The 22,321-nt window shown below is 39.1% G+C and overlaps 2 protein-coding genes across 2 annotated transcripts in view; both read right to left on the reverse strand.

Annotated features, from left to right (window-relative positions):
• The window catches only part of LOC128353349 (DENN domain-containing protein 11-like), a 252,134-nt gene that overhangs the window by 51,784 nt on the left and 178,029 nt on the right, over positions 1-22,321 (reverse strand). The window lies entirely within an intron of this gene.
• Positions 199-14,406, reverse strand: zgc:165507 (uncharacterized protein LOC561188 homolog). Its single transcript, XM_053314041.1, has 4 exons — positions 14,190-14,406; positions 4,964-5,107; positions 1,194-1,997; positions 199-476 (listed from the first exon to the last, which is right to left on the reverse strand). The coding sequence occupies exons 1-4, from the start codon at positions 14,404-14,406 to the stop codon at positions 199-201; spliced, it is 1,443 nt and encodes a 480-aa protein (XP_053170016.1).

Here is a 22,321-nt window from a genome sequence, read left to right on the forward strand (position 1 = left end):
TCTACAACAAACAGATATGCCTCACAGTCTCCTACAACACAGTTGTCGCTTTGGCAGTTAGTTTTGCAGAAGTGCAGAGGACCCCGAATAGAGCCTGGTGGAACACCGAGAGGTAAGTCCTGGCTTGGAGCTCAGTTTGACCATAGTTGAGGATGTGGGGAGGCTGCATTAGAGGTGACAGTAAGCTGTTGGTAGGATTTAGATGTTGGTTTCCCGCTGCATAGGTTCCTCCTCTTTCTTTTTGTCCATCAGCTCTTCAGAGGCCTTGGTCTCTCCATCAGCCTCTTTCTTATCCTGGACTAGATCTGGATCTTCTGTCTCAGTCCGTTTGTACATCTCTGCACGCTTGCGCTCACGGTCCAAAAGTCTGTAGTTAATGAAGTTTCCAATGAAGAGCCAAATACTGGCCACAATCACTATAGCGCCACAGCAAAAATACATGTTCTTGTAGCTCTTTGTGACATCAACCAGTTTCCCTGCAAGACAGCAAATAAAATATTTTATAAATTCGCAGGTACAAATTTTAAAATGTTGGGATCTTTACAGTATTTTAAAGAAAACATATCTAAGTATGCTTATTATGTTTTTTACAGTATAACGTTTGTCATAAATTACAAGCTTGTCAGGCCAATGTTTAAGTAAAGGCCTGGTCATCTATAAACAAAATATTTTGTGGCAAAATCAGTTGAATGGAATCACCAAGATCAATGAATGAAGTAAATCCATGCAAATCGTTCACATTTAGGTAAATTCAGATTAACTTTGACACATGGTTAACTGCCTTGACATGCTGACCTTTAGGAAACAGAGATACTGAGAGTCAACAAAAGATGCTATCGTAGCTTATTAGCTGTGTAGCACCACAAACCTTTATTTAACCGTCCTATGTTAGAAAACAAACTGCTCTACAGACTAGGCATGGCTTGTAGATGTTATTGTGATTATGAGATGATGAGTCGATGAGTCGATGGTACAATACATCTCTTGGACACATGTGTGAAAATATTGTTGCATTAGCAACCCTACTAATTGATAGCCACAAATCTCACCTATAAGCATACCTTAACACTTAGCAAGCTAGCGGACAGGCCTTAACTGCCCTCTTTAGGTAACTAGTCTGAATAATATATTGTTGTTGAATGAATATGTAATTGTAAGTGAAAGAAATATGCTCTCAGACAAACAAACAGTACCTGCTAGTGGTGGACCGATGAGGACCGGACAGCACTCCACAATGGTTGTGAGTCCCACAGCACTGGAGAACCTCTGAGGCCCAACCAGGTCCATCAGTGTCTCAAACAGCACTGAGCTGACCATGCCAAAGGCAAAGCCAAAGAAAATTGCGTACACAACTAGACCAGTGTAAGTTTCCACAAGTGGGCAAAGGATGTGGCATACTCCATTGTACAGCACAGCAAAGCTGAAGAAGTACTGGATATTGGGTCGGACCCAACGTGTGTTAGCCAATAGCCCCATTGAGGGCCTAGCAAACATGTCGACAAAAGCCAGGATTGACAGCAGGAAGGCAGCCGAATACTCATCCACGCCCATGTCCTTGGCATAGGCTGCAAGGAAAACAATAGGTGCAAAGAAGCCCACGAACATGATAACATTGCCTGACAGATAGATGAGGAAGCCACGATGCTTGAAGAGTGACAGATCCAGGTACTTGTTGAGTACTTCCCAGGCAGTGCGCTTTTCTTTTGTTGTTGTAGTAACAACAGCTAGCTCTTCATCCTTCTTCACCTTGCTAGGTGGAGGTGCCAGAGGCCTCATGAGAGAACCAGCCACACAGCAGTTCAGCAGCAGGCCACCCAGGATGAGGAAGCTCCCTCTCCAGCCGAACTGGTTGAAGAGGTACTGGTTGAGAGGAGCTAAGGTGCTGAGGAACACTGGACTGCCTGCCATCGCTAGTCCATTAGCAATGGGACGCTTCTTTGCAAAGTATCTGCCTATCATAGTCAGTGCTGGCTGCAGGTTGAAGGCTAATCCAAGCCCTATGGGGAAAAAAACAAAGGTAGATTAGACTTGTAACAGTCATGGTAATTCTAATGTCAAGTTAGTATGATAACATGAAATATAATGATCTAGAGGCTGTGGCAAACTGTAAAGCGCCTTGGATAAAAGTGCTGAATGTAGCCATATACCATGATCAGTGCTACACCAACACATTTGGTGCACTGGTGAGTATTCTATGGTACCAGGACTGTGCATTTTCATTGCAATGTTGGAACACAGGGGAATAAACTAAATCAGTCTTTGGCTGTCCAGGCAATACTTGTTACACTGCATTTACATGAAATCTGGCAGTGTGGCACCTTCCCACAAGGCAGTGGGGAAGTATAGGTGTGTTTACTTGTGCTTTAGAACATAGTTGCTGTGAAACAATCAGAAAATAACGTTTTATTTCTCTGAGTGCCTTCTTTGTTATCCCTACCACCTCTATTCATTCAGTCTCTAGCTTGCTTAACCACTGTTGCACTCTCCCTCCCTCTTTCAAAACTAAGGGAAATGTCCTCCCCTCATCCTGGTAACCTCTTTACGCCTTCATGGCAGGGTTGTACACTTCTGCTATATGGTAAATAAGGTTTTTCTTCCTGTGAACATCTTCAGTCTGAATGTCGGCTTGCATGATTGGCCACCACAGTGTGATGTTGGGTTGTGTTTTGGCAAAAGTTGATCCTGGTTCAACTTCTTCATATATGGCCACTACAGTTTTTTGTAATTGGGGACTGCATGGGGTCACAACATAAACTCACTACCCATTCAAATGAATGGAAGGATTGACATTTTTCCTACATAGCTGGATTCTGTGTGGATGCAGCATTTGTTGACAAAAGACCAATCCAATCTACTGCAATTTGTGAGAAAAATCAAGAGGATGTTTTTGAAATGTCTTTATTCATGAAAATAAACAGAACCACTGTTGGCCTATATAGACTAAGGAGCCTATTTAAGCTATTTCTTGCAGCTGTTACAGTAACATAAATAAATATAATAATAATAATAAATGAACTTTAATAAAGCAATTATGAAACTTGAACTTGATCTTAATCCATTATGTTTACAATTTAATTCATTTTCACTGTCACAACATAATGTCAAGTTCATGTCTTGTCCTTTCCTCATGCAAACACATGGGAGATGTGATTTAATTCAACAAAACGAAACCTAAATACTAATTCAACAGACCAGAATTATATCCCTGAACACACCTTTCAATACTGTGGATGGCACCACTCATGCCAATACACTTAGTGTCAGTCATTCAAGTCACTGTTTAACACAGCTCTATGTGCAGCTTGCAGAAAACTTCAATGCTGAATAGAAAATAATCAAAACATGTAATAGCAAACGTGCTGTCATCATGCAAATAAACAGGCTACAGTATGTTCCTGCTGGTCAGAGTAAGAAAACAGTCTGCTCTGATGACACACTTCTGTCTTGTTTTTATGTTTCCTAGAAGATCATCTTCAGCATGATCTTTTACCCACATCTCTGCAAATCTCTGAGCAGGGAAGGCAGAAACTCTAGACACAGCCTAGACACGGTGTCATCTGTGTTGTCACACGAGCACTGAAAGGGAAAGTCCATTTCTGAAATTATTGTTGTTTACACTAATGGACTGTTGTCATGTTACAGCACTGTTTGTTACATAGCCTATTTTTACTTGAGATGTTTACATGACCTAGTGGCAGTATAAATCAACATGAGGGGGAAACATCTTGTCCCCACTGGTGATAAAAATAACTCTGTAGGGGCATATATATATAGACCGGGTGGGGGGGTCCTCTACTGACTTTGTATTGAGTGAAGGTGCCTGTTCTTTGTCACTTCTGTCAAACAACAGATAAAGGCCTAACAGCTGCTGTGTGGTGGGATGCACAACCAACATAGTAAAGAACCCACATTTTTTATAATTCTTATAAGCTGCCAAAATGAGCATTTGAGAAGACAAATATGGATAACGTTAAAGAGCTGTGTATTGTTCGGTGGAAGAGACAGACCTGATCTGACCTGAATGACAACCTACTGCTCAATAACCTCCATAAACATGATACATATACCTAGAGACACTTCTAGTAACAGAGAACACACATGAAAGTAAAAACAGAACAGCTATTTAACTGAAAGGTTTGCAGTGTCTGTTTAAATCACAGAATAATGCCAACTGTAAAAAGCCTGAATGGGATGGGAAATAATTGCATATCTGTGAGTGTAATTTCTCCACCTGTGTTTACAAACCGTGCTGCCATATCAGCTGTGAGAAGTGTCACACCAGCCTGTTATGCAGTAGAGTTTGCTAAACAGTTGTGCTATCCCTGCTGTAGACGTGATGTCAGCCCTTACATTCATGCATTGCATCTCAGCATATAAACAGGTTTCAACATATGCTATGACTACATTTTTCTCTCTGATAGAGGTATGGTACTAAAATAATCATTTGGTGTGCTGCAATCTACTGTTTTTAGCCATTGGGTGCAATATTGATTACAAGAACTGGAACTTGTAAGTTTCTATCAAAAGGCCTTTTAGACATACCTAGTTTTTTAGGTGAAATGTCATAAAAGCTTCATTCAGCAATATTTTTTATATTAATGTTGAAACAAAGACTTTCTGTAATGCAAATTTACATAGAGATGCCCGTGTCTTTGTCTTGACCACCAAGGCAGTGTTTAGTTTGCTTTACACGTGGGGATTGATTAGTTAAATTCATGTCATTTAATAGGGATTTAAATGGGCTATGGGTTTGTTGTTAGGCTGTATCTATAGTAGATCTCATAAACATAAAAGCAAAAAAATTGGCATGATGACATTAAGGTAAAAACCAAAACATACCAAAGAAACAAAGCTGAGACAAAGCCAACAGTCCCCCTACAACAACAGTTTTATTTTTAACCTGCTACTTAGAAGTAGAGGCTAATCACATTAAATGAACTCAAGTGGCTTTAGATGGACTTACCTCCAATAACTCCTATGCAGACGTAAAGCTGCACCACGGTATTGCAGAAAGACGCTAAGATCATGCCAGTGGCAGAGAGGCAGCCCCCCATCATAACAATGGGCCTGCAGCCATATGTGTTAACCAGTACACTGCTGATAGGACCTGGAACAAATGGAAAACACAAAATCAACCCACACATGGAGCATGTTTACAATAGTCAGGATCTCTGAAAGTGAGTGCATAATGATTTAATCTGGTTAGTGCTGCACGCCAGCGGGAACCCAGCTTCTATTAATAGCAACAACCGGGCTGATTCAATTTATAAGAACACGGCACTCCCAGCATCTCTTGTCAAATCACTTTAAAGGCGAGTAAGTGACAGCGTAGCAATGAGGAAAGACGAGCTACAAGAGTATCACTTTATATTCTATATATTCAATAATTATAATGTATACGTTGGACAAAAAGCATGCATAAGTAAGCGTGTGAGGAAAGGCAAGTGAGGTTTATATTCAGGTTGCTTCAAAGCTGTGCCAGATATGTTTCTGCCAATTGTTTATTGGCAATAAAAATACTTAATTAGATCAATTATGTTGTAAACAAATACCCACTGTATCTATAATACTTGAATGACTTCCTTAGAAGTGAAAACAAATGTCAGCGTTAATACTATTAACCAAACTGTCCATAGTACACATTTCACACAGCCACTCCCTGGTTCAACTTTGACCCACTGTACCTACAGTTGCATAACTTTAGTGGACAGTATTGCAGTTACAATAATTTGGCTTAGATACTATAGTGGGTTTGTTTACAACCAATTTGACCTTAAAACCCATCAATGTTGCAATGAAATAGATGTTTAAACCAGTATTAGGAGATTCTTGTTGACATTGTAATACTATAAAGTTGATACGGCTAATGTGTTAGCAAAAAGCTTCCTAGTTACACATCCAGCAGACACAGAGCAGCATCAGCACTCCTTCAGAGTAGAGTTTATGGCACCCTGACAATATTTATTATCCTTTTAGTTCTGTTTAGTTGTCCATAAAATCCTGAGTTAAATATCTGGCTCACCAGCTAGCCGCTAACTTTGTCTGTCTGCCGTCTGGCGCTGGGCAGGTAGTGTACAGAGGCTTTATCAGAAGGTTTGTGCTGAAAAAAGCCACCTGAAATGAGGATGAGAGCAGTAAAAGTGTTGTACGTAGGAAAACCAAGTAAAAGCAAAAAGACCTGTACCTTTACTCTACACTCATTTATTTGATTTGATTTTAATACACTTTGAGCTTGATCGGCTTCAATCAATAAACATTGAAAATTCAATCCATACACAAACAGTTAGACAGCAGTCAGGAGGAACATTCAATTTCAAAATGGAATAAATGACTGTGCTTGTTTCCTTCTATACTGATGAGTCAGACTCTTATAACTGTACATGTAATTCAACCTTTGCACAAGATGTAACCTGGTTTTATTTTAAGAACAGATGATATGTTCTTGGAGTGGGTGAGGTTGTTTTCATCCCTCCGGTGCTCAATGTGCTTTGAATTTTTTAAATGAGGACTCTTATATATTCCTTATGTGTTACATCATGTTGTATCGTTTGTATTTTTCCATGAAATATATATATACATATAAGAGTATTTGATCTGTTTTATATGTTTTGGGATATAATCATTTTTTGAATAACGTGGCTGCTTTACACACTTTTTTTAAGCACCTATGCATCTTATAATTGACACTGTCATCTTTCTCTCAGCTGAATCTTAAGTACAGGAAGTGTAAATCGAAAAACGTAATGAAAGATAGAAATAATGCTCTCATTACCAGCCAGGAGATGTATCATATCTCTATCAGGCCCGGTGCAATTTCAAAAGCCACAACAAACGAGGAGTCATCTAACTTCATTTGCTCTGCATGAATCTTTTTTTTTTTGACCTTGAGGAAAGTTCCCCCTCATTTGCATCCGCAGCAGTGATCAGTATTCTCGGGGGCTCAGCGAGACCAGCATCGGCCGAGATGTGGAAGCCCCTGAGCCTGCATATTACCTCCCTTGAAAAAAGGCTTATCATTTCCTGGCCAGATGCAGCGTGGACTTTATTACACAGTGGACAAAACCCCAAACTAAATATAAGCACCTAGATCCCAAAAGGGAATGACATATATAGAAATGTGTCGAACCTTTTGGTTTCTTTTTTTTTTTCTCCAACATGACCCTTTAATGTGAGGCGGCAGCAAAGAGGCGGCTACAGCTCATGATGTGAGGATGCTGGCTATCTACCACATTTCAAATAGGATAAAGGTGACACATATGAAAGCAAACAACTTTTAAAAGATGTTCTGCTGCCAAAGGAAAGGAAATTCTATTGACCCATTACACATATATTTACCGGGAATAATGCCAGGTATACCAACCTAAACCCAGTTTATTTAAGAGATAAAACTTTATCCATATTTTCAGCTTGACATGAGGCTTTAAAGCAACTTTAGAGCTGTGTATCAATAAGCAGCATCAACAGAAATCTGGGCACGATAAATGAAAGAGCACCGCTGAGTTGCCCTAGAGTAAGGCTCTGAATTCCCAATTGCTTCATGGGAATGTCCAGCAGATAAAACTGGGATTGGCTGTGATTATACTGGGCAGCTTCCAGATGTGAATGTGTGGAACTAATTGGATGTGAGTGTTCCTGAAAAAAAGAGCAGTACTACAACTAATGATTATTTTCCATTATTAGAATGACTTTTTGGGTTAATCAGTCATGTCACATAAAATGTCAGAAAATTGTGAAAATACATATACATATAATTTCCCAGAGTCAAAGGTGACATTTTCAAATATAAACCAACAGTCCAGATATTGAGTTTACCATCATGTATGACAAAGAAACATACTAGAAGCTGAGAACAGCTAGTTTTTGGCATTTTATCTTAAAATATAACTGAAATTAGGAAAGGTCACAATAAAATCAATTCCCAATGGTAGGCCTGTCTCAATAATTACAATTGATCGTACAATAACGTAATTATCGGCACCATGATGTCTATATATGGATTTATGGTATGATACATGGACATGACCATGATCACTTATTGATTCACATTAGCAGCTAAGAGGCTATTCATGGATAAGAAAGTAGTGTCCTCCATTCCTCACTGTGCACGTCCTGAGTGGAGACTGCAGAAGCGAGTGGTGCCACTCATATGGAATTAAATAACTTTGTCCCGGCCAATAATGGCAGTGTGTGTTTTTACAGAAGTGTAGCGCCCACTCTCCAATCCCACCAGTGTTATAAAATGATCTTCAAATGACAATAATATCGTTTATCACGATTATTTCTGAGACAATATATTGTCCAACAAAAGTAGTTATTATGACAGGCCTACCCAATGATTATGAAATGCATACAAACAGGTATACTGACCTAACTTTGCATTGTGTACAGGCCAAGTTAGTCAAAATAGTGTATTATTGAAACCGTATTAAAGGGTCAGTTCGCCCAAATCACAAAAAAACAGCCACACACCTGTTCTCCTGTATCTGGCGGTATTCCAGCTATGCAGGTATTTCTGGTTTGATGTGCAAATCAAAAAATTACATTTCAGTTGCTCTTTCTTTTTTTTTAATGCCAGAAGCAACGTCCCTATTACTTTGAAAAACACACACCCCTCTCTGACAGCAGTTTTCATTGGAAGTAGTTCCTTTGAAAACTGTTCACAGCAAACTCTGTGGATTATCTAATGTAACAGGGACCTGAGAAGACCGCAGAGAGTAAGTGCTCAATCACTTTCACATGGAGTAAATCCAGAGAACCTTAAAGTGCTCTTGAAGCTGAGAAGAAAATGTTCCTCGGGCATTTTTAGACAGACTGTAATGGTTTAAAATACAGGCTCCTTGATTCGACCTCATAACCACACCTGGAGCCTTAATAAAGACAATCAAACCATTTTTTTCATGACATGATAAAAAAAAACATGGCAGGTAAAGTTATCTTTGGAAGGTATGTGAACACAATACACTACAGTTCTTTTTCCATGTAGCGTGAAACACTTGACAGGCAAACACGTGCGCTCTATTGTTTATTTAGCCTCCTGTCATCTACCCGTCTTTATGACTGGCAGTAAATGCAACACGAGATTCTACGCTGCCTTGTCCAAGGTCAACTCTTTCCCTCCCCCTCTCTCTCTTCTCTCTTTCTCTCTGTCTCCATCAACCTCCCTCTCTCTTTCTCTCTCTCTGTGGATTAATGATACTGATCCAACACAGACACACAGCCTCCAGCTTAACTCACGTCATCTCAGAGCGACGGTTGCTTCACAGCTGTCTGATGTAATGCTATGAAGGATTACACTGTGGAGCTGCAATGTGCCCAGTCTTGTCCTTTTACACTGGGAACAATTATGCATTATTAATTCAAACCTGCTTCCATTTTCGTTATGAGCTGGTTACTAAGTACTCAGACACATGCGTTCTTCATTTCCAAATTCAGAATACAATCATTTTAATGGATTTTAAATAATTTAATTATTTTTAACCCGAAAGAAAAGTTTATCATATGTTGCTTGCCAATCTATTTGCATGGTTTCTGTGGTAAACGGCTATGCAAATCTTGAATAATGAATGGGGAAGCTTTCTTGCCAACAATAGATATACTATTGGCAAGAATGTGTCCAAGTTTGTCAGTTACATATTGCACTATGAATGGGACAATAAAACCACACTCACACTGGGACATTGTAAAACCTGAGCAGCACTGTCTAGACTGTAGTGATCCATTGGTTTAACACTAGGTCACGGCTAGTTTGTTTTTCACCTGTTCACTACTTGAATCTAGAGCATATAACATATTGCATCAAGCTTGAATTACATCATGATTGTGCAGTTGTATTGACTTCTGAAACTGATTCTGAATCCTTGTCCAGAAACTAAACCATTCATAGGCTGCAGCTAATAACAATGTTCTTATTCATTCATTTATGCTGGCTTTTTTCTCATCAATGGATCATATTATGAGGGACTTACTGGTGCCCTATGTGCCTCAACACTGCCTGAGCGCCTCAGGCAAGAGTCTTCTAGTTGTGTTCTAGCAAAGGGGACTTGGTCTTACTTACTACGTTATTATTATCATCATTTATTCTATATAAATATATTACTAAAAAAAGGAAAATATGCTGTAAATATTCCAGACTAGTCAATAAGACATATAGTTTTGTTATGAATGAAGAGAATCAAATAGGGCCAACATCTTCATTTTAAACTGGTAACAAGAGGAAGTGTGATACTTCTGTCCCTTCATGGTAAAATACAACAATTAATTGATTACACATCTGGATTTGATTGATTAGTCAGTCAACAGTAAATGGTTAATCGTCTTATTATATTATTAACTGGTTAAAAGGATGTGTAACAAGTCTGCATGATATTAAAGATGTAAATGAGCAGCAGGAACAACAGCATCATGAATTTTTTTTGTATAAACTAAAACGATTGGTTGCAAAGGGCTGAGAGGAAATTCAAAACACAGTCCAATTTTGATGATTTTTAAGGATTATACATCCCTGGATGGACTCGACCTCTTTGGTTTATGCAACACTGTCCCTGAATTCAAAAACTCATCAAGCTAGAAACAAGGTTGTTGGGGTTTTTTTTTTTATAATTCCTTAAAGGCTTAATTGTTACAGACACAAGGTTTACGCTGACCAGTGGTGAGAAGTAAAAGGTCATTTCAGTAATTTGGATCGATTGGAGTCATATTTCTTTGTGTCTGAGGCTGTAGCTCATTATCAGGTAGCAGCGCGGTAATGACAGAGCTGTGTAAACAACAATACACACACACACACACACAGGCACAGCAGTGGGGAATTAGAAAGGTGTTAAACATTCAAACAGTGATTGCTTCATCAGCACAAGAGGCAGAACAAGAGAGCAGGTGTTTAATGAATAGCTGATGAGTGCAATCAATAGGAATGAATGGGTAAGAGGAGACGCTCGCTTAGTAACCGCACGTATCAACGATGTCACTGTGATGATAACATACAGTCATTAGAAAGCTAAAGCAGCAGTTAGCAAGCGATGAATGATGTGACTATGATGGGGCAGATAAACAGCTGCTGGAAAATGTTGCTCTGTCAGGCAACGTCAGCATTTTTATTTATTTTTTTGACAACTAAAATTACTCTGAAACAATGAGAATTTTTTTCAAGAATATACAATTTAATATTCTTAACTTAAACTCCAACTCGTGCTCATGTTTAAGTCTTCATGAAGCCACATTATGGCAGTTCCTTAAAAAAGCTACGATGACTGTATCTCATAATTACAATTAGGCACTTCATTATAATGAGGACGACAAAACAATCCTAACAAGATACCAAGATGCTCGTTATGATGATTCTTTTTATGGTTGACAAATAAGTTCTGCTTTGTAGCTGCTTTAATGAGATAATTAGGATCAGTAGTACCTGAGTTCAGACAGTGCTGGTCATGCCCCTAAAGCTGTTTGTGTTTTAGCCAGCTACCTAACAGCTATTTATAACACAAACACATGGATCAAACGTATTTATGAACTAAGATTGAGAAAGAAGTTTGAACGTTTTTCGCGGGCTTGTTAAACTCAATCACAGCTCAGTTTTTCCTGCTACGTTAAAGGACCAGTTTGTAGAAGTAAGTGCCATCTAGTGGTCAGATTTCAGATTGCAACCAACTGAATACACCTCTTCACTCTCTTCTTCTAAGCGTCTAGGAGAATCCATGGTGGCCATGCAACATGGTGGACTCTGTTGAAGAGGACCCCCCTATGTAGATATAAAGGGCTCATTCTATGGTAATGAAGATAATTATACACTGATTAAAACATGCTTATGATATATTATATTCAATTTTTGCCATGTCCGTTTCGCTGTCTGCCACTAAATTCACACTGCACCTTTAAACTAGATTTTTGAAACTGTTACCAATATCAATATGAGAGTTTAATAACAATAGAGACACTGTTTCTAATTGACCTCAAACATATATTTTGCATTTATGTGTTGACATTTATTGTTATTTATTGGCTGACGCATTACAGAAACACCTGCAAAGGCTAATATCCACCAATAAATCAACCCGGCTGATTTGTCAGTCAGGTTGGAAGCAGGGTCCAATTGATTTGATGGACTCATGCCCAGAGAGAGTGTACATTTACAACATTATTAGATTAACGGAGAACAAAAAAAACAAAAACAAAAAATTAGCGCCTCAGAAAATGATTTGTCAGTATGGCAGTGAGCAGATTCTGCAGTAATCATTAGTAATCAATTATTTATGACAACTAGTGTGCCCATAATTCAAAGTGTAATAACATATATCTTCTTACATATCAGTCACAATGATTATGAGATTCTGAATGAAGAATTTATTTTACTGTTTTTGGTTGAAGTGCCAAAATACAACACAGGAAATCAGCTTTCCAGGCCTGCTGATGAGTGGTACAGATGGTGACAACAACAGTAGATAGAGTGAAAGGAGGATTACAGTGTGGACAGATGGCAGCCATGGCACTGCCAAGCAGAGGGCAGCAGGGTTGCAACCAAAGTGGGAAATACAGCAGGTGATCAGAGCAATATGGTAGAGAAAATGACCTGCTGAAAAACAGATTCTGACCCTTGAAAGCCTCCTTATTTAAAAAATAATGAGCAACCGTATGTAGCATTGCATCAGAGTTTCATAAGATGAAAGATTGGTCTGTCTAGCTTAAATTTGAATTGGTTCTGTCACTCTCTATGCTGGATGTTTTTCTAATAAATACATGTTTTCAGTTCTTTATATCCCTCTTCTCCTGGTCCCTTGTAGAAGAATGGATAGTATTTTGAATTATGCAAAATCCACAGGCTTCTAGCAGATTATTTACCTAAATCAACATGTAGATTTTACGCCTGTAATTGATCATCAAATGAATTCCCCTTTGCAGCTTTAGCTCTACAAAGCATGGTTTTCTGGTTGTCAGGAGGCTCAGCATGTGACGTTATGCCAGCATCCTTTGATACCACAGTTCCAAATCCAGGTCATGATCTGATGACACAACCTACTTCCTTCTCTATCCCATCATTGTCCACTGTATCTCGAGGCAGAAAACAAACAAGCGCACAGTGTATGACTCACTGATAGCTACAGCAAACAACATTGGTAATGAATAAGCCATGACAAGATGAATCCACTGTGCTCCATCTTTTTCTGTTACACTTTCTGGCCTTTTATATGGAGCATCTGCTAAAGAAACAACACACCACATCCATGTTGCAAAAGAAAAGCAACGACATGTATAACTAAATCCTAAAGGGATTAACGTAAAGAGGGTTAATGTCATGATTTGAAGACCATAGCAAGGCACTGTGTCCTGGATGTGGCTCTTTCTCTTAACGTCAACCGATACATTACAATAATTGTTATCTTCACAAATAAAGCCACACATCATATAAGACATTTCAAGAAATCAGCAAACATATCCTTGGTGTTTTATGCAGTAATAGCGCCCTCTATTGATGTTAACCAGTGGGCGTGCATTTTTTAAGTTGACTTAACCATGACTGACCATTGGCCCATTGACTCTAACAATAATGGATGAAATCATTTATTTCCAACAACAACAATCTGTGGCTCTTTACATTACTCTATGTAATGATTGGAATAATATGGTAAGGTAAGTTGTGCTGTGTTGAGGTTACAGGACTAATTTAGCCATTGCTGTGACTTTATAAAGTCCAGTCATTCCCTATGCTAACTAATGCTAGCTAGACCCCACCGCCACCTAAGTATACTGTGAAACAACTACAAAACTGAATGTGTAGAAGCTTGACGAGAACACTTGGGAGATGTTGAAATTATATGCATCAACGTTAGCAAGCAGGAAAAACAGACTTAACAGCATGACAAATGGTGAATATTTTAAAATGACAGACGGCTTAAGTGATTAATAGGTGAAAACCAACACTGTGTGCTTGTTGCAAATGTTTGTAGGCTATACCGGGCTAAGAGATGCTCCAGTCAGGAGTTGATAGCTAACAATAGCCCTACGACGGCAGTCTGCTGTCTAAAGCTTGAGGCAATTTGATGTTGTTCCAGGAAATAGCCTGTGTTCAAAATTGTAAAATGAAAAATTCTGAAAAAAAGCAGCAGTGTGATTATAGTTTATACTTCCTTAAACAAAAAGTGAGGACAATCCAAATTTCAGTTTGACTTTCGATTTAGAAGAAACCAATGACTCACCTGCAGCATACATGACCGCAAGCATGATGGAGGAGATCCATGCGATCTGACTATAGGAGGCATCGAAGATAAGCTGGATTTCTTTAAAGAAGACCGTGATGGCTTTGGGGAAAGCATATGAGAAGCCTATGGAGATGAAAGATCCAAGCACCACAGCCCACCCCCAACCCCCGTCTGGTGGGGGCACGGCTGGGGGACTTGCAGCTGGGGGCGGCATCGCTGGCCCACCTCAAATCTGACTGCTCACTGCAACGACAGAAAAAGAGATAGAGGAGAGGAAGATTAAAACATGCAGAGAAGGAAACCTACCAACAAGATCCTTGTGTTTTTTTGCCTCCCAGTGTTTTCTTTCTTACATTATGTATGACTTAATTTTCTCCTGTGATTGATTATCGATTGGTCGTATCAAGCCAGGCTCTCTAAAGTCCTTTGGGACTGAAATTTACCTCGAAGTAAGCAATTGTTAGTGTATAAAAAAAGAAAAGTCACAGATTACTGCGGACAATTATAGATAAATCAAATCCCCAGGTGCTGCTCATATTGACAGTATACAAACGGCTATGGGATTACACAAGAGGTCAAAAGCTTTGTCCTTTCTGTCATTTACATGAGCTGCCAGCAGTAATGTGACACATAAGGGAGAGAAGAACATACCAGCAGGTCCATATCAAGTCCGTATCCTGGTGAAGGCATGTGCAAACACTCACAGTCACACACACATACACACACACACACAGAGAGGTTTAATGATCCGTCATAGAGGACATGCTCTCACTATACCTGAGAGACGAGAAAGCCCCGCCCTGTACTCACCTTACTCTTACGAGTACCCACCAGCCTCAAGGCAGTAAACAGGGTGGTGGCTGTAACTGGTATAAGTGCAGTGCCAATAAAATCAGGTGATAGTGTGTACAAAGCAAACATGCCCTAATTATGCGTAAGAAAAAAAAGGAAAAGAGGAACTAAGAGCTGCAATTTTCTACAGCCACAAACTGTAACCATGTTGGATTTTCTTCATGTATACTGACATAGGGAAACACACGCACATTCACAGACACGTCATTGAGCAAAAAAAAGGGGGAGGCTGTGATGTTTTACCTCTGTACAACCTCATTAGTATCACCTTTCTAATTAGCCAGGCATAATGTACAGCTGTATAATTAGCTTATGGCATGCCGAAATGTCAGCAGCCACTTTGGGAGAACACAACATGTTTGCATAAATGAACAGCCTGTGACAACCCTAACATGTTTCCTCATGTTTGCACTGCATATTAAGCAACAGAAATTAACAAGGCTAAAAACATGGTTCATAAAATATATGAGTTTGATGTAATTACCACCAATACCGATGATTGTGACAGATAACGGAAAACAGAGCAGGTTGAAACACTGAGTGAAGCAACGTCTTGTCAAAAACTGGCAACAATACCTGGATAATAAAGTCAATTTTAATTATAGAGTGCTGAATAACAACAGAGGTTATAAAGCAGGTCTTGACTATACCCTACAATTTACACATTCTCCCACCAGCAACCACGAAAACCGAACAGCCTGAAGGAATAACAGTTTCTCACCATGTATTGGCATGAATCGATTGTTTCGCTCTTCTATCTTCTGCAAGGGTAGGGCTCAAGCTACAGAACATTTTTTCCCCATGGCACTTGACTGTACCTGACTGCACCTGATTATTTTTGTGAACCCCATCACCTTCCACTTAACATCCCGTAATATACACATTGGAGCAAATCCTACAAGTTTTAACTCTTATCTCCACCTACTTATTGATTGCTGCAAAGTGTATTATTAGGTGTTTTCTTTAATGAACTCATTGTTTGTACTTATAATAGACGGTATGACTATATGAATATTCTGTATTAGGGTTGGGGTTAGGGTTAATTCATTGGCTATCTAATACTATCTGTGGCAGCCATAAGGGCACAGATGCTTTGGAGTGTCTGTCCATATCTCTTTTGGCACAGGAAGTACAAAACAATGTGTCAGGAAAAGGATTATTGGATTTTTAAAAAGACCCTACAACAAAACCATTTCAGACCACCCCAGCTGTTTACAAGCAGCACAATAAAATCATATCACCACCCCTCCCTCAGCTAACTCACAGGACACAACCAAGCCCTTTTCACACATGAACTGCAACCCTGAAATCTTCCAGACATCACCCGGAGGAGCTGTATGTGTGAATGCAAATGTCTGAATCAATCGGACTGGATATTGAACATACTTGCCTTACCCTGCCTACTACCTACTACCTAGTACAAAGTCCATGTAATATCCAGTTGAGGGCTATGACTGCTCCCTGCCACAAGTGCAACAGAATCCAGTAGTAATGGAGATGGTACAAGCAATTCACCATACAAAAGGCTGAACAAACAAAACAGAAACTTAAATATGACGTCTTTGAATTACAGCAGTCAACCCTCATCCACAAGCACTATTTTACACTTGAGTAGAAGTTGAAATTTTACAACAGCAAACTCAATTTAAGGACATCAAAGCCTTACAAGGGGAAATGGAAGCTAGGACTGACCCATAACCATCAACCACCAGTATTAATAAATGATGTTGCTGTCCTTCCTCATTGCCCCTCTCTCCAGATCAGATTGCAATGTTGTAGAGACTCACACATAAGAAGTTCTGCTCAAAGTGTCAACAGGAAGCCATTAGTAGCACGACTCATTACTGTGGCAATAAACACTTTTGGCCACAGTTTTTGAAGGAATAAAGAAATGAATTTGGTGCTGGAGAGACTTATAGAGATTGAAGTGATAAGGTAAATAGGAGATTAATTTGATAATAAAAGGAATGGTATCTGGTTTTATGGAGGCTGCAGGGTGCCACTTAAAAAATAATTTGTGTTTCTTAAAGCTGATATTCTGCCCATTTAACAAATGTAGGTCTAATAGCTGTTTTGGTCTACGGCAACTCCTGGGGGAAATATGTGGCTCTTTAGCTGCTAAATACTCCACTGTGCTCTTTGTCTTTTGGTGTTGGACAGGCAGTGCAAGTTTATCACCTTTTTCCTGCTGCATCCAGAAACAATGCCAATGATAGTGGTGGGAGTGAACCAAAACATTAAATAGCTGAGGGCCGAAAAGTAGAACAATGAGCTGAAAGATGCTAAAATGCTCCAAATAGCTCAGGTAAATCAAGCATTTCCTTCTAAACTACACTTTAAGGACCAGTACGTAGAATTTCATGACATCTGCACTGTGAAATCTCCTCAAATCACTATCTTATATATAGAAAAACATATCCAGTATATTAAAAAAAGTTGAATGAATAACATTTGCATTAATGAGGTTGTGATTTTTTTAGTTTTTTTTAATTCCTGAAAACCAGTGTCAGGTTTAACCAACAATAAGGGGAGCATTCATTGCAAACTTTAAGTTTTGTTTGGGTCTTCTATTTTGTAATGTCAACACATTACACTGTAACACTGACACACATTTGCAATAGTTGAATACTAAACAAACAAAACATCTCTTACTTGCACTTGTGCCTAGTGAATGGAAATATAATCCTCTGTGTATATCCATTGCATTTCCCCTTTAATCAAAGTTAGTGATTATGCCTTTTTCCCAGAGTTCTATACAGTGGGTTTAATCCATGCTAATCAGATTACAGGCTGTCCAAAACAGCACTCAGTGTAGATACAGTTATTGATTGATTGATTGAACGTGACGACATTGCACGAAGCAGCCTAAGACACTCGTAAGAAGCTTAAGTTGATGGGTTTGAATATGAAGCTCCAAACAGATTGACCAGAAAAGAGCAGCTATGGGGTGAAAAAAATGATTTTCTGGTCTACAATCAACCCTGTAAGTACATAAGTAGTCAAATAAAGCAAAGTCACCCTTCTGTCACTACAATATCAACACTTTCTGTTTACTTTCAAAAGCACAGATCCTCATCATGCACTGTCCCTAACATGACACCACTGTATAAAAGAGAAGCTCACAGCAGAGTGACTGGCAGGTTGCATTCACAGCCAGCATGAAGAGCTCTCAAGAGTTAATTAAATACACTGTCATCACAGTTTGGTTCGTTAGCAGCCACACCTCTCTGGCAACACCCACAGGAAATACTTTATTAATACTTCAAAGCCTATTTTAGGCAGATTAGATTAGGCTAGACTAAACCTGCAACCAGACTAAACCTGCAACCAGAATTGATTGTTGTGATGTCAAGTAGTAATACAACTTTATTGTAGTCCCTTGTAGAGAAATTATTCCTCATTTCTTCCACATGAAGGTCAAAGTACAGCAGCCTTCATCAAATCAAGTAAACCCAACCAAGTAAGACCATTTTATCATTTCATTTAGTTTTATAAATGACACCCAAGCCGCAGCACCAGTAAGCCTTTTTGTATGTCACCTTGCAAAACAATTAATATTAGCCAGCTTATGGTTTTCATCATGAAAGTTGATTAAAAATATTAAAGGTCAACTCTTTTTTCACATTATAGTCCAAATCTACACTGAAGTCTAGGTTTAAAGCCATTAAACTGTGATGTACATAATTTCAGGTCAATCCATTCAGTCTGAACCAAAGTAGTGCATTGACAGACCAATCATCCAACATTGCCATTTCTAGCTGCTAGCATGGTTGAATCTAAGGATTACTGAATAATCTGATCAATTAACTGTTTGAAGACAATGACCACCAAGAAAAGTCATGTTCCTATTGCTGTCTCTGACTTTGAACTGATTTTGAACAGAGAATAACAGAAAATTCTAATTTATGAAGCTTGGAACAATCCATGGGTGCAAAGTACTGAAGGTACACATGGAAATGACACATGACGCATACACACAGGTTTACTTAACTAATTTTCGTGGTATTTACATAGACTTACATTCATGTCCTGGAGACCTATCTCTTACCCTAACTTTAACCACTGACCCAACAATCACTGTTTTACTAAGTGGGGACACTGCTTTTGTCCTCAATTGAGCAAGTCGTTCTCAATTAACTGGTCTTGAGTCTGGTTTGTGTCTCTGAAAGTGAATTAAGTCATACCCCCTCCCCCATCCCACTCCCAACACACACACACACACACACACACGCACAAAGACAGACTTGTCCTTGTGTGTTGTGGGGTCGAGCACACAGTCTGTTTCAGTCCAGTGCCCTCTGTATGTACTTGAGATGACTGGTTGCCTTCACCTTGGTGAGCTGATTCAAACAGCAGAGGTTGGTAAGTGAGCAGCAATGACATAGCGAGAGTGCAGAAACCAAAATAGTGATTCTATAATCAAATCATCAGACTGGCAAGAGCTCATCAGACTAGGTTACACAGTACTTGACTGCGGTACAACATTGTGTGTGTGTGTTCATTGTGTGTCTGTCTCCTACAAGGACATAAATTACTAGCTTGGCCGAAAGCCTAAAGAAACTACATTCTTTGTAGCAAGGGCAGACACAGGATCTCAGGTTTACTTAACAACAAGGGCCAGGCTCAGACCACAGTGTTGTATTTCAGGTGAGTTTCAGGAGACCCAAGGGAGGTGGAGGTGGTGAGTGGCTAGATAGTTGAAAAACATTCACAAAGAGGTGTGATAGGCTTGGATTTCAATTTACAATCTTTTAGAACTTGATGATAAGTCAGTTATTTGATGAGTTGTCTACTATTAAATTAATCAACAACTATTTTGGTAATGTCCAAATGAAGTATTGCCTTGTTTCTTTAAGCTTATGTGACATTAAACTGAAAATCTTTGGGTTGTAGAGTGTTGGTCAAAACATGTGAGAATGACGTCCTGGGCGTGTTTCACCACATTATAGATAAGGGCAACACACCCGTGCAACACACCCCTGCAGCGTATGAGATTATTTACTGTGTAAGCCACAGACCAGCAGCACCAACCCTGCCACGATGTTGTTCCTAAACACACCCCTACTCTACCAGCGTGTGTCAAATCTTCAGAAAATCAGCAATAGTATGACTATTGTTTTCCCCATAATCAGAATATGAGTTACAGGCTTCGATTAGCACATGCCAAACAGGGTGACACAACACTCCAAAGGTTCCAAAATCAAAAGGAAAAAGTTTTGTTTGTATAGTTTAGATATTCTTGTATATATTATGTTTCCATTCATTGTACATATTCTTAAATACATTTGAATTGAATCACCTTAAAATGAGACTAAGTTGTGGAACACAGAAAGCTTTACTGCTAGCAGGTTAATCTGACCCTGGGTGCAGCCAGTGTTTGTCATCATTTATAAGCCGAGACATCTGTCAATCAATCTTCTTTAAGCCTTATTGCCTCTTTATTATAGTCAAGTCGCCTCCAGGACACATCTTAGAATATTTCATATTTAAATGTTGAATGTATTTTGAGAGAAATTGAGACTTTTACATGGTCAGACTTCATTGAGATGTCATCTCAAGTCTATTAAAGCCAAAGAAAGAAAAGTATAGTACCACTCTGAAGAAGGAAAAACTCTTTTGATCTTTCTTTGACATCATATTTGCTATCTTGAATTACATTTTTCCTCTTTGAATGATGGTAAAAGGTTGGGCAGCGATCTCTTAATAAGTCTTTCTTGCGAGCGTATGTATGAATTATACTTGTATGAAGGGCTTCTCAAGGTTAGTTGACTGACCTAGGTGCTGGATCAAATCAGAGTTGACAGGCAAGAACACACAACCCTGTATAACCTGTACACATATAGTGTATATTTACCTCTACAGTATACATACCATTTGTTATGGGACCTTGAACAGCAGACATATTTAAATGTCGTTGCGATAAACAGCTTCTGTTTGCCCTGACAAACTCTACAAAGGACGCTTGACCTCTACAGTCAGCGTCAGCCAGCATGACCCTCACACCCTCCCTCCCCATCGCTCCTCCCAAGTCTCATGGGACTTCAAGTTATGGCAACGCAAGATTAGCTCTAAGGTAACCTCAGAGACGTACTACTCACTTTGTTTTAGAAATAGTTCATTATTAACCCAGTCAACAGTTCTCATAACGTTGACTGTGCTACACATTTCATTTCTGTTATCAACACGACATCTAATCTCCCTACGGTGATTCAGTAAATACACTTGCCCTTGGTCTTGCACACTAACAAACGGAAAAAACAATGACTCTCTCCGAAAGCTGCCTTCTGATCAAAAAGGCTACCAGGCAGGGGGTCTTCCCATAAAATATACTGAGACTATAATACTCTTTCCACTCAATTGTCAACGTCTAACACTTTGAAGCCCTCAAGCGAATTCCTGGGGACAAACCTTGATTAAAAAAAAAAACATTTAAGTGCTCCTATAAATTTCCGTCACAGCATGAAGACACCTAGGCTAAAAATGGATGGCAAACCTCTGCTGACACAGAAAAAAGCTGCTGCCTTCATGTGCTTTTCTCCTGGGTTTGATTTAATGAGAGAAAAGCATATTGTATTATGCAGTACTATAAAAGCATGCTTAGAAGTCCATTCACTTTACCTTTCCATGTGGGCCAACAACACCCACTTCCAACATCCAATCAAAAGCACCCAGTCCACTCCACATCTCTGACCATGTTATGTCACCATCTTTTTTCCCCCTCCAGCTATTAGGACATGTGGAAAGGATATGGAGATTTACATACCTAGCCCCCCAAAAGTCAAGAATGTGCTCTGGTTTTTGTTACGCCGTTGCAGAATGACGTAGGTGCAGAGTTTGACACTTGAGAGATGTCCAGGTTCATCTGCCAAAGGGGGCAAAGTTTCTTTGCACTCACCTCAAATCTCAGTTTAAGCCATGTACCTCCATCACAACTAGTTTGGAAGCCAGTTGCTGTTCAGCATTCAATATACATACAAGTGTGATGTGGAAAGTTGAAACTTTCAGTGTACAAACACACTCCAACTTCACATGTTACTTTAAAAGTCATGAAAAGTACTATTCATACAGTACATATTCATAGATTTTGTAGGGTTTTTCTGTTTTCATTCTGGATTTGAACTTTTTTGGTGAAAAGTCACAAATCATGATTCAAAACGAAAAGTCTTAAAATGTGTCTGGAGGGTATTTTTAAATATTATAGAGTATTTAATAGAGTATGCCAAATGTGAAGATTAAATCGCAGTGTTGAATGTTACATCCAGTTCTAGCCTAGTTAA

Source organism: Scomber japonicus, chromosome 23, assembly GCF_027409825.1.
Source record: "Scomber japonicus isolate fScoJap1 chromosome 23, fScoJap1.pri, whole genome shotgun sequence".
Taxonomy (NCBI): domain Eukaryota; kingdom Metazoa; phylum Chordata; class Actinopteri; order Scombriformes; family Scombridae; genus Scomber; species Scomber japonicus.